This window comes from Rattus norvegicus, chromosome 14 (assembly GCF_036323735.1).
Source record: "Rattus norvegicus strain BN/NHsdMcwi chromosome 14, GRCr8, whole genome shotgun sequence".
Lineage (NCBI taxonomy): Eukaryota > Metazoa > Chordata > Mammalia > Rodentia > Muridae > Rattus > Rattus norvegicus.
Genome location: NC_086032.1, coordinates 18018208 through 18034827, shown reverse-complemented (window position 1 = coordinate 18034827; position 16620 = coordinate 18018208). Strand labels below are relative to the sequence as shown.

Genomic DNA, 16620 nt, shown 5'->3' with positions numbered 1-16620 from the left:
AAATTTCAACTTTCATTTCATTTACAGACCTAACCCTACCTCAAGAATGTCTTCTAGCACATATGCTTCCATTTCAGCCGCTGTCTCCACCATGTTTTATCAAACTGCCATGTTTCTTACTGCACTATGATTAGATCATTGCCAGCAGGAACACTCCTCTGTGTCAGCAAGGGAACAGGAAATGGAATGTTCTATTACATGCCTAAAGCAGCTTAGCTGTTCACCAGCCAGGCATCTACCAAAAGAGCAGGGGGTGACTCATTCCGTATTCTTTAAAGACACAGAAGCTCTATTTCCAAGCAAACTTCTGTCAAGTAATTTCAATAGATTAAAAACCTCATATTTTAATATTACAAATTATAAAATCTCAATTTTCCTAAAAGAATATTTTTAAAGCTACTTAAATACCTGATTGAACAAAAGAGGTCCAAGTGGTTACACAGCAGTTTATCCTTTGTAAAGTCTTACGGTGAGATTAGCTGCTGTATTAAAGATGCAGAGGCATGATAATGCTAAGTTAGGAATTTGGGACAACAAGCAAATGGATTATATAATACACCTAACTATCGGACCTAACTTAAGAGTGTAAGAAATATCTTAATGCAGGCTTTTTAAATAGTAAACTGCTTTCCTATGAACGTATAATCTGTTTGCAAAGGCCTGTAAGTACAAAATTAACATCTACTATATACTGCAGTATATATCCTATTTTCTGGTAATGCCTTCAACTTCATTCATTAATCACAACAGTGTAGTTTTTCTATTGGTATAAATATTTCAAGGCACCTGGCATAATGACTGCATATCAGAAAGTATGTTAGGGGTAGTCAGTATCAGACTTCATCCTAAGAAGTCTATATGAGATGAAGCGAAATAAAGTATCTATTGTATAAGAGACACTTTTACTGTGGCAGGCGACATATAAGTTTTGTCTTGTGATTTAAAAAACAACAAAATGTTACTTTGCCCCCATAATAAGAGCCAGCTATGTGACAGTAACATACAGTTACAGTGGGTTTACTATACACCACTGAAATGTCTTTATGTCTATTAACTTGCATCATTTCCACTGTCTTAAAAGATGCTATTATTATACCACTTTAAAGACGTGGATGCCAAGCAACCAGAGCTTCCAGGGACTAAGCCACTACCTAAAGACTATACATGGACTGACCCTGGACTCTGACCTCATAGGTAGCAATGAATATCCTAGTAAGAGCACCAGTGGAAGGGGAAGCCCTGGGTCCTGCTAAGACTGAACCCCCAGTGAACTAGACTGTGGGGGGGAGGGCGGCAATGGGGGGAGGGTTGGGAGGGGAACACCCATAAAGGGGAGGGGGGAGGGGGATGTTTGCCCGGAAACCAGGAAAGGGAATAACACTCGAAATGTATATAAGAAATACTCAAGTTAATAAAAAAAAAAAAAAAAAAAAAAAGACGTGGAAAGCAGGGCATAGAATACAAGGTGCTTGACCAAGTTTTCCAAGCTAAACTGACTTGGCTAAGGAACTAACACTGGTGAATCAAAGCAGTTAGTTCTGGATTTTATTCTCAGAATCAGCTACTGAAGTCTTTCTGCAGATAATATTATTACGTTTTATGAATAAGGAAACAATGCCCCAGCCTGGGCAAACAATTACATAACAAAACCGAAATCACATTCAATCTAGAGCGGTGGGACTAAGAGAAGCTAGTTGCAAACAAGTGTATCAGAAATGCCGCTGCCCTTGGCCCACATACAGCACCCACATTTATGTATGGCAATGCTACTTGGCAGCTTCTCCAAACCATCTTCCTGCTGGAACATAGCACAAAGTAAACCAGCAATCTGAATTTCATTACCTCCTACCTTCAAGGTCAACTTTAAGCTTTAAGTAATCTTTAAGCTTCAAATAAACTTCATCTTCAAACTAAAGAGCAAGCTTTCTCTCCCTCAGAACTTCAGTATCAGGTTTGAACTCAAGGACTCACTGGTTAGAACATTCACTCTTTTTTCTCATCAGCCAAGAAAAGGCTTCTCAAAAACTTTATTTGAAAACAAATAGGTTCCTCCAAAACTCAAACCAAATACTCCTTCTGAGATAGCTCAGTGGGTGAAAGCTATGCAAGCCTAACCCTGAGCCCACATAGAGATGGAAGGAGAGAACCAACCGCACAAAATTTAGTATGAACAGAATACACATTTCAAATATTCTGTAATATTTTGTTATACATCAAAATATTTATTTTCCCATTAACCTTCCTTTCTAAGCCATCTTGCTAATATAAACTCAGAGTTAAAGCAAGCAAAATACTATGAAAGGAGATGCATACACATCTACCTTAAAATTCATCATTTTTAATACAATTCAACTTCATTTTACAGAGGGGAAAAATCCCATATCAGTTGTCCAGAAAAGATTTCAATGAAAAAATACCACCCCCCAGTGGAAAAGATATTAAAGTAATTAACATGACAAGATACACAAACAACTAAAAATCAATACATAAAAGAAATATAGAACAAGCCTTTAAAACATTTACTAAAGTAAAATTCAAATGCTCTATAAAGTTTGGCATCTAGGCTCAGAATTGGTTTGCTTAACTAGAAAAGAAAGCAGCTAAGACAGAGAGTATACACAAATTATGTGGTAATTAGCCAGAACACCATTTTGAATATTGGTGTGTTTCCCTAAATTTTATTTGTTTATTTACTTTTGGTGGTGGCAATCAAACCTGATGAGATTTCAAAATCCACATTTTCAAACAAAAGAAATACACTATAAAGATGCAACCCACAGAAAAACAGACTAAGGAAAGTAACCATTCACTTCTCAAAATGTATTTGAGTTTTCTCTCTACATTAGCAGATAATGCCGTACATTATCAACTACATTGTGTATGTCAGTTTAGAGACATACAAAATACCAATTATATAATAGCCCAGCCAAGCATAAGTGAAAAATCATAAAGACTTAAAATGATTCGAGTCTAGATATATGTCAAATTTATCACAGTAATATTCTTTCAATTACTATTAAGTTATTTTCTCTTCTACGAGCTATAGCCAATCCATATAAATTAATATATATGCATGGAAAATACTAACAACATACAACAGAATACATACATCACAGGACTGAAGATGCAGCTCAGTGATAGGACACTGACCATGCATACACAAGAGCCTGAGTTTTGTCAGCACCACAAAAATAGCACTAAAAAGCAGATAAAAGTAAACCTCTTATCATCCTTCAGAGGTGCAACCAATCGAGTATCTCCATTTCCATACACATCTTAGTGTAAGAATGTCTTTACACAAATGGAAACATGCTGTGCATGTTGTCCGTTTCTACAGGTTCTGCACCGTGGATTCCAAAACAGAAACAGGACAAACATGGTACCTGCACAACCTTTTACATGACAAGCCTACAATATGTACCTAAGCAATCTGAAGATGATCTAAGTAGGCAGAAGGGGGGGACAAAATAAAGTCTAATTGGAAGGAATGATCTGAGGGATCATCAGATTTTGTCTAAGGAAAAGAGAAGACTCATCACTTGCTGAATGAATCATGGGTAGTTTTTTTTTCTAGGTCTGGAGAAAGACAATGCACATAATGAGTCCAAATCTTGAAGGACATCACAGAACCTTGGCATCTTTCCTCCACAGCTGAATTGTCCAAGCTAGCATTCAGTCACATTTTCCTACTGAAGCTTCTCCTAACCTTTTGGACCATGCACAGGTAGCTGCACAAGTTCTATCCCTATATAAATTTTATATAAGTGACTGGAGTACAATGGCCCCAGTTCTCCATCTACACCAGACTGTGTATGCAAACTATATGTCAAACAACCTGTTTATAAGTAATAGTCTACAACATATGTTCCAACTAGCACATGTAAAATCTATTTTTGACAATTGTTCTAATTTCCAATAAAAACACTAACATTTTCTGTCCACTACTAAAAGGCATCTATATTATCCATAACAGCTCATACTATATTTAATAGCCCTTAGTATATATTCTCTGTATATGCCAGAATATAACCATATAATAACTTTCAAAAGAGATATGTATAAAGATGTTTCTGTATTAAGCCTAGAGAGTGATATTGTTTCTCTACAAATACAAAGTATTTCTAACACAACTCTATGGCAAATTTTAGATCTGAAATTAGCATTATTCATAAAAGTATCTTGGCTTATACTAAAAGCTCAGAAGTTACACCTTATCTTGAACTTCCCTTTAAAAAAGTTATTCTTGCTATATTAACTTCAATTAACTACTGTTTAAAATGCTACAATGCAAAGTCTATCAAAATCTCTGCATCTGGAGAAAAGAATGGTATAAAATATCTGACCTATAAAAATATAATCTACTTCTGTTAAAATTCAAATTACATCCAAGGTTTGGTGCTGGTGCTTTCTTAACTTGAAGTCTACTGTGAATAAATAGATGTCTGAAAGAATTCAATATACTAAAGTCCCAGAGCCTCCACGAACCATTTGTGTGTGGTCTTATTAAGTAAGATATGGCTAAATGTATTACCTCATGTCTTCTGATTAACCTTCTAATTATTGTGGAGATTTTTGTTTGTTTTTTGAAACAAAGTCTCACTGTGTAGTTCAGGATAACAGAGAACTTAAGTAGCCCAGTCTAATCTAGAATTCAGCTTCTCAATGCTGGGCTTACTGGCATCCACCACCATACACAGCCAAATTATCTACTTGCAAAGAAGAAATTTTAATGTAATCTTTCCATGTACACTAAGAGGAAGAATGGGCCACATTAAACAGTGCTTGAGTCTTCTGTTGCTGTTTTAGTATTTTGAGACAGTCTTGTAGAGCAGTGGCATATAGGCTGGCATATAAAACATTATGTGGCTGGGATAATTCACTTTCCTCCCAGAGTGCATGGTATCACTACTGGTCCCAGTACTGAAAGAGCTTTAACAACACAGAGCACTATGTAATTTCTACCCATTTTCTAACATAAGCCAGGTCTCACTTTGTAAGCCTGACTGGCCTAAAGTCTAGTTTTCTTTTTAAAGATCATCAATAACAGTTTGAACATGCAGTTATACATTTACTGAGTACTTACCAGGTTTTAAGGTCCATACTACAAACTAGATAAAGAATGATTTTTTAAAATCATAGTCTCCATGAACTCCATCAAGATTCCTGGCCAAGTTTACCATCTGTCTAAAATATCCATCATTTTTTCTCATTACAGTTCCTTTCTATTCTTCCCAAATCCAACTAATGAAACATAAAACTCAACTTAGAGCAGCACAGAAGAGAACTAGTCTATTTAAATATCATATATTTCAAACTAGATGTGTCCTGCACACAGAATATGATTTAAGCAGCCTTATCTAAACTTAAGCAACAGAGTAAGCAAAGTAAATAACGCGGCTAGTCTGAAATAATGCCTTTGTCAGCTGACACTTGCTATTCATTACCTTTCCTCATGACAGGTAAGTCACACCATGAATTCATTATTTTTCTAGTATTCACACAATAGGCTCTATCAATATATAAAACTGGCAAGGGCTGGAGAGGTGGCTCAGTGGTTAAGAGCACTGACTGCTCTTCCAGAGGTCCTGAGTTCAAATCCCAGCAACCACATGGTGACTCACAACCATCTGTAAGCGACAGTGTACTTGTATATAATAAATGAATAAATAAATCTAAAAAAAACCTGACAAAATATTTTTTTATTTCTAAGTTTCATCCACTTTTCAAATTTATTAGTACTGTACAAGATCTTCATAAGAACTTACAGGCACAACAGAAATTATTTCAATGGTTTGTTTTAAAAAAGCTAAATCAACTGATGGTACAGTACTTTTATTCTAGCTAGTAATGCACTACTTCCTGCTCTAAAGCAACCACTAAGAAAAATCAGACACACACACGTCTTACCCACATACATAAGTTGGAAGTAACCTGTGAATATACACTTAAATTCTAAGGAAAAAAAAAACTTAAAGCCGGATGCGTGAAGAATTGAGATGTAAAAAAAAAAATCTCAATTGCTCAGGGACTCCTTTTGCTGTCACTAGCTCTCTTCTTCTGATTCCTTGCTGGCCTAGGTTCCCTGATATTAATGTCCAATTAGTGTGGTGCCAAAATATGTTACCATTATGCTAATTCTACCCTAATTTACCTTAACAAACTTTGAATGGTTGACCTGCAAACAATTACTTCAGTACTGAGACTCTTCTTTTCAAACTCACAATCTAATGTATTGAGAAACATATTACATATTAAATTGTCTCTAGTAGAGCTTGGCTAGAAACTACAAAAAGAGGCATTATCCCCTTGAGGGACCACTACTGAGTTGTCACATGAAGAAAACTCAGCTTTAGTGTTTCTACTTCCCCATCAGTGAGCAACGTCTCAATGATCACTCTTCTAAACTACCGGCCTATATTTTTAAGAAAATGATTTGTTCGAGTGTGTGAGTATTTTGCCTGCATGTATGTATGTCTGTACACACGTGTGCCACGAGCTCAAGAATACCAGACCAAGTAAATTCTAAGAACCAAGCCCAGATCTATTGGAAAAGCAGCCAGAGCTCTCAATCAGAATACAGCTTTCAGCTACTGCTCCAGCACCATGCATGCTGCCTGACTGCCTGCCTTGATGATGGACTAAACCTCTGAATCAGTCAGCAAGCCCACGATTACATGTTTTCTCTTATAAGAATTGCCTTGGTCATGGTGTCTCTTCACAGCAACAGAACAGTAACCAAGACTAGTATCATTAATCAACACTGTGAGAAAGGAAGTTTAAAAACTGTTAGATCATTTATATAACTAATTTCAAAGATATTAATTACATTATTCAAAGATATTAATTACATTAATATCAATAAAATAGTTATAGCTTGGTAGGTGGCAAAGACCACAGGGCAAGAGCTGTGTCTTGGAGTAATCATGACTAAGCTTTCCATATAGCTCTTCATCTGTCCAGGAGAGAGAGGGCAGCAGGTATAAAAGCTAATTTTCACATAGGGGTTTTTCTCTCCTAGCTGAGAAAACAAAAATAAAGGATGGTGTATACTTTTTATTTTTATTTTTTTTTAATTAGGAGCTAGAAAAATGGCTCAGTGGCTGCAAGTGTTTATTGCTCAATCATGGGACTATAGAGTTCAGATCTCAGCACCAGCATTGGGTAGCTGACAAATATGCCTGGAATGCCAGCTCCAGGGGATCTGACATGCATCTCTAAGCCTCTGTGGACACCTGCCATGTATATATGAACACACAGACACATACACACAAACACCTAAATAAAGTAAGTGTTAAAAATTAAAGTAAAAAGAAAATGTCCTCATTGGTTCTGGTGAGGTGACTGGCTGGGTAAGACATCAGACTTGTGTTCTACCCCTATAAGTTATAGCGACAGGGAGAACCAACTTCTCAAAAGTTATCTCCTAATATCTACACCCACACCATGCAGGAATGCACGCACACATCATATACCCATAAACAAACATAAGTAAATAAAACATTCGAATCAACTATGGCATCTCAAGTGTTATACAGCAACCTCTCCCAAATGGGGATTTCCATAGTTAGTTGACAAAACTACTGGGGGCTGAGAAAAAATAGTTGAACACAACCTTAAAAAGGTAAAAAGAATTGTTCCTGGTCAAAAAAAAAAAAAAAAAAGAATAATCCAAATGTCATTCCAGAATTTCATTTGATGGATTAAGTTGAAAACGAGTTAGCAAGTAAATTGTGAAACCATATATTAAATCATGTATGTAAAATATCTTCATTCTTTAAAGCCCACCTCCTTAATCTATGAATCACACTCCCCACCCCACCCCCAGATCATGTAAATGAGTATCTGGATAGAAAAAAAAGGCGATACTGAACAGTTTCTGAACAATCAAAATCCAGAAAAAAGAAAAAAACCAGGCATGCTGGTACCGCTAAAAGCACCACTTAGGTGGTGATCCAGTAGAACGTTGTTAAATATCTAAGACCAGCCTGGTCTCGGAGCCAGTTAGTGCCAAGCCAGCCAGTTACACGGTAAAGATGCCGTCTCAAAAGAACAAGCTTCTAAATGCACAACAAAAATTTTAAAACAAATTCAGAATGAATCAAATGTGTTTCTGACAGCTTTTATCAACTATGTTACCTATGTAACTTCACTGCAGCCTTTGATTCTGAAGAGAAAATAAAACTTAGAGCAACAATGATTCAAGATTACTGTGTATGTTTTCAATTAAAGTTTTTACTGTACATACAGTTTTCTGAACTTATGAAAAGTAAACGTGTAATATTTTCCTACCATCATTCTTCATCATATATTGAATTAGTATCTTTTAAGTAATACTGCAATATAATATTTGATTTTTTAAATTGCTGTATGAATTGCCGATGGCTATCGTATAAAAACATTAATGATGTTGATTTTCAAACATTTCTGAGGTGGCCCTAAACATATTTTTGCCATTCTGTGCTCTTCATGTACAGAAAGCAGCCTCCCAGCACTGATGACTATACTAGACCAATGTATCCATAGGATCTATAGTGTTGAAAAGTACCATGTCCTACAATATCAAATATTCAGCCAGACTCAATCCCTTTTGTAAAAATAAGCAGATCCACCCCACTAGTATGTAAATTAGCCTTCATCTTTAAAAAATGGTGTATGAACACATGTCTTATCTGTATACAAAACTATTTTATATACCTATATATCCAGGTGATGTGAAAACTCTTCAACAGAAAAGGGAAAAGTTAAAAAACGAAACTTCCAATGTAAAGAGACCTTGTTAAAAATAAAGCGTTCATTAGATTGAACACGAAGTAAACAAGATTAAATAATCTGCCTCAAGTCAGGAAGTACAGAAGAAGGACCTAAGATGCTAGCTCAATTTCAAATTATAAATCAAGGGAAAATAATGCTAGGAAACAAAATGCAAAGACAATGGGTTATTTCAAAAGTAAATGCAACATTAAGTACAATATTTGTAAAGTATCAGATTTTAAAGATATTAGAATCTGACTGCTTTACTTATATCATTTAATTAAAATCATCATAAAAAGTTCTGTGGGAGCCTCAGTGGTTAAGAGTTCTAGCTTCTTCTAGAGGATCTCGGTTCATTCAATGCCCTACACCCACATGGCAGCTCACAACTTTCAGTCCCATTCCAAGGGATCTGTCATGCTCCAGTCTCCATGGACACCAGGCACACTAGTGGGACACAGAGACACAGGTAAGCAAAGCAGGATAGACTGAGACACACAGATGAGACGGAACTCAAGCCCAACACCTACACTTCTGTTATGGTACTGAGAACAGCAGGACCCTAGTACGTACTTCACTGAGGCATACATACGAACCTCAACACTGCCCTCCCACATAGGCAAGGCTGTTCTGGGCCCTGGGAATAACAAAAGTGACATTCTCATGCAAATACAAAGGTGCTACAGTACCAAGTCTGTATTTAGGGCTTGGTGTAAAAGACAAGAGAGCCTGGCTAAGGATAAGGTAGGAACTTCCTGTACCAAGGCAGCACTAGGGATACATTTACATTTACTAGGGATACATTACAGCACGGTACCAAGAGAATGCAGGTACTCCTGGAGAAAGACAGCTAAAATGAGTGGTGAAGGAGATCTTGAACTGTACTGTATGTAGTTGTGTGGAGCAGACTAAAGTGAAAGTGAGAAGAGTCCACAAAGTGAGGACTCCAAGTTAAAGGGTCTGAGGTTATGAAACAGCATATTCAGCAATATGCCTCACTTACTGCCAAGCCTAACAAGTTATTACTAAGTCTAACAACTTGAGTTAGTTCCCTAGAACTACATAGTGGAAGGAAAGAATTGAATCCCACAAGTGTCATGAGCCACGGAAAACCACGCACCTACAAAATACATACACACATAAATGTGGTTTTAAACAATTTTAAAGAAAGTATCATGTTGACATCTTTGGTTTGTATACTTGGCCATTTCATCTGAAACCCTAGCCTTATTTGCTAAGTCTATAGTAAAAAAGTCATAAAAATATAGTTTGTTAATTTATTAACTACAGAAAATTAACAATATGGTGCATTATTAAAAATTTAAAATTCTAAAGGAAGTTAAGATATATATTCCATTTAAGTTCTAAAGACCTAGTAAATCCAGAATATAATCTTGTCTAAACCAAATAACTAACATTTGGTGGACTCCTAATTATAGAACTCATGCATACCCTTAGTCTGTGATATCACAGCCACTTAAATAGTACACATACATTTTATTGGGAGTATACAAATTCAGTAAAGTAACGGCATTAAATAAATTTAGAAAAGAGAAATAGATGGGAAACAATATTTGCTGGATTCTGCAATTTATACAAAAAACCCACTTTTTAAGCAATTCACAGGAAAGAGGCAATAGAACAAAGTCAGTAAGAAAGTCAATTTTAGTGAATACTGTACATATATCAATTCTACCATCTACTCTAACCTCCAGAATCCTAAGATCACTTCCATGTCTTGATCTTTTTTCCAGCTATAAAATTGAATGATAAGCCCTACCATTATGGAATATACATAAAACAATCAAAACTCCACCTAGGACTTACTAAGCACTAACTATGCTTTTGGCTTACTACTAAATATGCAGAGAAGTGATCAATCAATGGAATTCTCTCCAAACAATTACAGTTTAAAAATTTTGTGTTGACATAAATAATAAAGTGACAGCTACAAAACAGACCCATGGGCCAACAAGATGCTCTGTAGTAGAAAGGTGCTGGCTGGCCATGCAAACCAGATCTAAGTTTGATCCCTGGAACCCACATAAAAGCAGAGAAAATACACAAATACACATACACACACACACACACACACACACACACACACACAATTTTTCACATGTAAATTCTGTAAGATGTTTTTTAAAGATCTCCATTTATGCAAAACCAAACTTTGATTCCATAAATGTTATTTATATACCTGTAAGAAAATGTAGAGGAGGGCTGGAGAGATGACTCAGTGGTTAAGAGCACTGACTGCTCTTCCAGAGGTCCTGAGTTCAATTCCCAGCAACCACATGGTGGCTCACAACCATCTGTAATGGGATCTGATGCCCTCTTCTGGTGTGTCTGAAGACAACTACAGTATATGTAATAAATAAATCTTAAAGAAAAAACAAAATAAGAAAATTTAGAGGAAAAGGCAGAATATGAAGCTTTAAAACATACTTGGTATATAAGAAAACTTTCAACTATTATTCTCTATTTTACTCTACTGTTTAAGCTTTCTGTCAACATTTACTATGTAACCTAACAAAAAAGCTAATAGACCTTTAAGATTACAACAACATAAAATTGAACACTACCAACAATGTTCTATTTCTGGTAGGAACTTTTAAAAGGTTTTCTTTGAAGGATGTTGTCCTAATCCCTGAAACAGAACAAAGCATATCCATTTTAGATCTTAGAGAAGTTCTAGTCTCAGTATTCTACGAAGAGTAAGTTTTAAACCACTTAATTTATCTGAAATATATACAGAAGGGCTGCAGAGTTCAGTGTTAAGAGTGCTTATCTAGCATTTAAATTCAATATTTAATTGAATATTGGCTTTAAATTCAATATTTAACATGAGTAGAAAAAATGGAATACTTTAAAATAAAAAGACTGAAAAGGGGGTTGGGGATTTAGCTCAGTGGTAGAGTGCTTGTGCCTAGCAAGCGCAAGGCCCTGGGTTCGATCCTCAGCTCTGGAAAAAAAACCAAACAAACAAAAGACTGAAAAGAAAAAAACTTAAGGGGTTGGGGATTTAGCTCAGTGGTAGAGCGCTTGCCTAGCAACTGCAAGGCCCTGGGTTCGGTCCCCAGCTCCGAAAAAAAGAAAAAAAAAAAAAGAAGAGACCAGAGAACTACAAAATATTCACTCTGTCTACCTTACATTAAGTAGGTCCACAGTCAATCATCAACAGTTCCCACCTTGTGGGCTGCAAGCCCAACGGGGTCGCACAGCAGATATTTACATTAAGATCTATATCAGTAGCAAAATTACAGTTGTGAATTAGCAACTAACTAATCCGATGGCTAAGGTTAATCACAACATGAAGTACAGTATTATAGGTGGTCACGGCATTAGAAAGGTTGAGAATCGCCAATCTAGATGAAACTAATGACCACGTAAAAGGACACTACAAGTGCTTGCAGCTCTTCTTAATAAAAGCTTTGTTTGTTCTACGTGAATCTATAGTGGAGGAGGAGGAGGAAGGAAAGAAGTCGGGCCTGCACAGGAAGAAAAAAATATCTAACGAAAGGGGACTCCACGAGAAAGGCATGTTTCTACATGCTTGTGATCAATCCTAGAAGTTGAGGCTAGTTTGGGCTAGTATTAAAGACCTCGCCCCTCCCAACCAAAAACAAAAACAAAACAAAAAACAAAACAAAAAAAACAAAAAACAAAAAACAAAAAAACAAAAAAAAATGAACAAAACAAAACTAAGCAAACAAGACAAATAAACAAAAGCAGATGGAAACCCAGTGAAGAGTACTTAATATGCACCAGATCTTAGATTTAATTCCTAGGACAGCAAACCAACAAGCACACACTCCGATTACAAGAAAACACACACACACCTGGATTACATGAAAATCACAATCAGTTTGTCAACCATAAGGCATTAACAGACATTTTCTATTTATCAAGGAACATATAAAACTCATTTGTGTACATAATTTTTCTGTGTACAGATACACAGAACATGTATGTGTGAACATGTGCACATTTCTCGAAGTATAAATCAATCTGTAGGCTATAGGTAAATCTGAAGCATCTCATCTTTTAAGGCAAGCCCCTCTTCTAACCTGGCTCAGCTAGCCTGAGATCCTCCAGTGGTCTCCATTCCTCAGCACTCGGATCACAGGTTGTCATACTGTTTTACTAGCCCCTAAGCATTTAGTGCATGGGTCTTTAACATATACAAATGGGTACACACAAAGATGAACCCACAGGAGATATATTCTGAGGTATTATCCTACTGTTCAAACATGAAAGACAACACTTCAAACAATGCGAGCATAAAGTAAAAACCAACGTGTTAACTATTTGGAAATACCAAATTAAGCCTCTCTCCTTCCCCGCAAGCCTACATGTGAAATTAAATGTAAAAACAAAACAAAGCAACAGAGCACAGCCAAGAGGTTAAAAACAACACAAATGCCCAACTGATAAACATGGAGACAACCTGTGATTTATACGTACAATGTAGTGCCCTCAACCTTAGAAAGGAAACACTATCCCACTCAACACGGAAAAACCCTGACAACTGATGAACTGAAGTAAGATAATCACTATTTGATTCCACTCATTTGAGCTACATAAAGAGAATATATCTAAGAAACAAAAGGTCAACACGCACAATGTAGAGTTCTTCAATAGAGTACTTCTGACTTTCCAAGATGAAGAAGTTCTGGATCTGTTGCACAACAATGTACATTTTCCTGATACTATTTAACTGACACTTGAAAGCCGGCAAAGATTTTACTTAGCAATATTTATAATTTAAGAATAAGTTAGCTATCGTAAGAGGTATGAACTGATTTTAAGTTCCTAGGCATCATATAAAGAACTGACCAAACTCCTTCCTAGCACACTGGCTGCCCGTTCCCAGCACCCACAGTCCCAACTCTAGGGACCCCCATGGGCACAAGGCAAGCACACCACATAAATGTAGGTGAACGGTCATACATATAAAAATGTTTCTGAAGAAAACATAACATACACATAAAGGAAATCTGTATTAAGTAACTCTTTTAAAGACTGATTTAAGAACATGGTTTTTCCTAAGACTTCTAAATCCAAAGTGAAATGAATGATCTTCACAAAATGTAAGTCAGAATATTTCTGAAGTCAAATCCAATGTGTTAAAATGCATTTAAATTGGCTGTGGTAACACACACCTTTATTCCCCGCACTAAGAAACCCGAGGGAAGAGGATTTTGAGTTTAAAGCTAACTTGGGCAATATGACTAGACCCTATCTCAAACAAGCCCCACAAACGCAACTTTCTTATAAAACATTTTTTGATAAGCTTATCGTTTCTGGTAAAATTTGAATGAGCTTACAGAAAAAGATAGACTATACTGCTCGCAGAGAGTGGCATCATAATCAAGGGCAGCACAGCTGCTTTACAGTAAGGGAAGACAAGGAGAGCATCTGACAGACAGTGTTAGCCCCGACAGTGGCCGCTTTGGAAACTTTCAAAACTGGCACAGAGAGGAAAACACTTGGCGTAAAAATCTTAAAGGGCAAAAATAATAGGGTAGACTCAACATGACAATTTAAAAACTCAATTGAATAAACTAAGTTAAGTTGTCATGTAGAAGATAAAACATCAAAATCAATAGTGTTCATACTTTTAACAATAACTAATGGGGCTGGGGATTTAGCTCAGTGGTAGAGCGCTTGCCTAACAAGCGCAAGGCCCTGGGTTCAGTCCCCAACTCTGAAAAAAAGAAAAAAAAAAATAACTAATGAAGAGATATAAAGATACAATTCATGATGGCAATAAGAACCATAGAACAATCCACAACAAATGTTTAAAAGCTGTATGAAAACTGTCTAATTTGCCAGACATAGTGGTACAGGACTTAAGTTTCAGCAATGGGATGGCAGAGGCAAGCGGAACTGTGAGTTCAAGCCCAGCCTGGTCTAATACATAGGAAGTTCCAGGACAGTCAAGGCAGCATAATGAGACCCGGGGCTGGACATGGCTCAGCAGCTGAAGAGCACTGGTTACTTTTCCAGAGGGTCTGGATTCAGTTCCCAGCACACACATGGCGGCCTGTAACTATCTGTAAGTAGTTCCAGGGGATTTACATCTTTGCACACCAAACACCAAACACCCATACACATAAAATTGAATTATTAAAAAACAAAACAACAACAAAAAAAACTACAGCCCTACAAAACTGTTTAACTTTAGTAAAGAAAGGCGTCAAGTCTGAAAAACAAAAGCATGCTGTGTTTATGTGTTACACAGCATGGCATAATGCATATCCTATCAAATACATAAAAATATTTGTGGCAATTTGCAAAAGATAATTCTAGAACATATCTGGCAGTTAGAATCCAAATTCCATCAACTAATCTGAACCCTTGGGGGCTCCCAGAGACTGAACCACCAACCAAACAGCTAGTATGGGCTGGACCTACCCAGCCCCATATATAACAGATGTGCAGGTTGGTCTTCATCCATGCTGGTGCAGGAGCTATTCTGAATTCTGTTACCTATCTATGGATCCCCTAACTGGGCTGCCTTGTCTGGCCTCAGGGGGAGAGGATGTGCCTAGTACTGCAGAGACCTGATGCGCCAGAGTCCGGTGATACCCAGGGGAGCCCACCCACCCACCCAGAGAAGGGAAGGAGGAATGGAGAATGGAGTTGTGGGAGGGGAGACTGGGAAAAAGGGGATGTGGGATCTAAAGTGAATAAATAAAACCTATGAAAAGAATTCCAAACAATATCAATGACTGACAACTGTCTTCTAAGTCATTAAAGCAGCCTCAAGTACTACACTTAATCATATGAAACCACAGACACTCCTCATTAGTCACTTTATAAAAGCAGCAATTTCTGGAGGATGAGGAGATAGCTCAGTGGGTAGAGGACATGCAGTGCAAGCATGATGGACAGAGCGATGTTCCCATCACCCATGTTAAAGTCCAGCAGGCAAGCAGCTCATCTGGTAATCCCAAAGCAGACGGAGTAGATACCTGGAACAAGACAGCTAACTAGACTTCTAGGCTCAAGTAAGAACTGCTTTCATACAGAGGAAAGCAATCAAGGAATAGTACATCCTGGACCTCCACAAACACATATCCGCGTCATCAGTACAAATAAACAAGGCACACAGGCAAACAAACACAAATGAGAAGACACACACACACACACACACACACACACACACACACACCCCTTTTTTAAAAAAAGTGTTAACGGACTTTAAAATCCACTCAAATATTTACTGCTAAAGCTTAGTGAAGGATCAATATGGGACTTGTTTCTCATCTAGTCAATTTAGTGATAGAAATGGAAAGGTGTAGAAGAGCAAGTCTCCCTCAACAACCTAGAGAGAGTTGAAGAAGCTACTTTGAAACTTCAAGAGCATTGGCTGCTCTTCCAGAGGACCTGTGTTCAATTCCCAGCAACCACAAGGCAGCTCACAACCACCTGGCATTTTAACTCCAGAGGATCCAACACTCTTCTGATTTTCATAAACAACAGTCAAGGAAGCAGTGCACTGACACAGATACAGGTAAAACACTCATGCATAAAATACTAGTTAAAAAAAAATTTTTTCAAAATACAGAAAAATCAAGAGCCAAGGGAAGAACAGCCTAGGTAAAAGACCTCAACACAAAAAAAAATAATCACAGGTTCCAAAATAAGAACCTTCTAGCTCAGAATGACAAAAAGAAGGATCAGATAAAAGGGTACAAATGATATGAGGGCAATGGAAGCAGCCATTACAAGTCTTGCAGACCAAGTTAGAGGCTTCAATTTTAATCTGTAATGACCAACATTCAGAAAGAGTAGCCACTTGTTAAATGAGAACTGAATGAGCTATTGGGAGAAAAGATGGAAAGGGAAAAGGAAGGACGA

At 37.0% G+C, this 16620-nt stretch overlaps 1 protein-coding gene across 10 annotated transcripts in view; it reads right to left on the bottom strand.

Annotated features, from left to right (window-relative positions):
- Ankrd17 (ankyrin repeat domain 17) overlaps window positions 1–16620 on the bottom strand; it is a 138639-nt gene that overhangs the window by 111153 nt on the left and 10866 nt on the right. For 2 of the 10 annotated variants that reach the window (XM_006250766.5, XM_008770011.4), the window contains exon 1: window positions 40–15293. The exons of 5 other annotated variants lie outside the window; for them this stretch is intronic. In XM_006250766.5, the coding sequence (XP_006250828.1) occupies window positions 40–93 (54 nt within the window). In that variant the 5' untranslated portion in view covers window positions 94–15293. Of the gene's footprint in view, window positions 1–39; window positions 15294–16620 lie in introns of those variants that run through there. 3 more of the 10 variants (NM_001105999.2, NM_001401343.1, XM_063272903.1) reach the window with 2 other exon arrangements.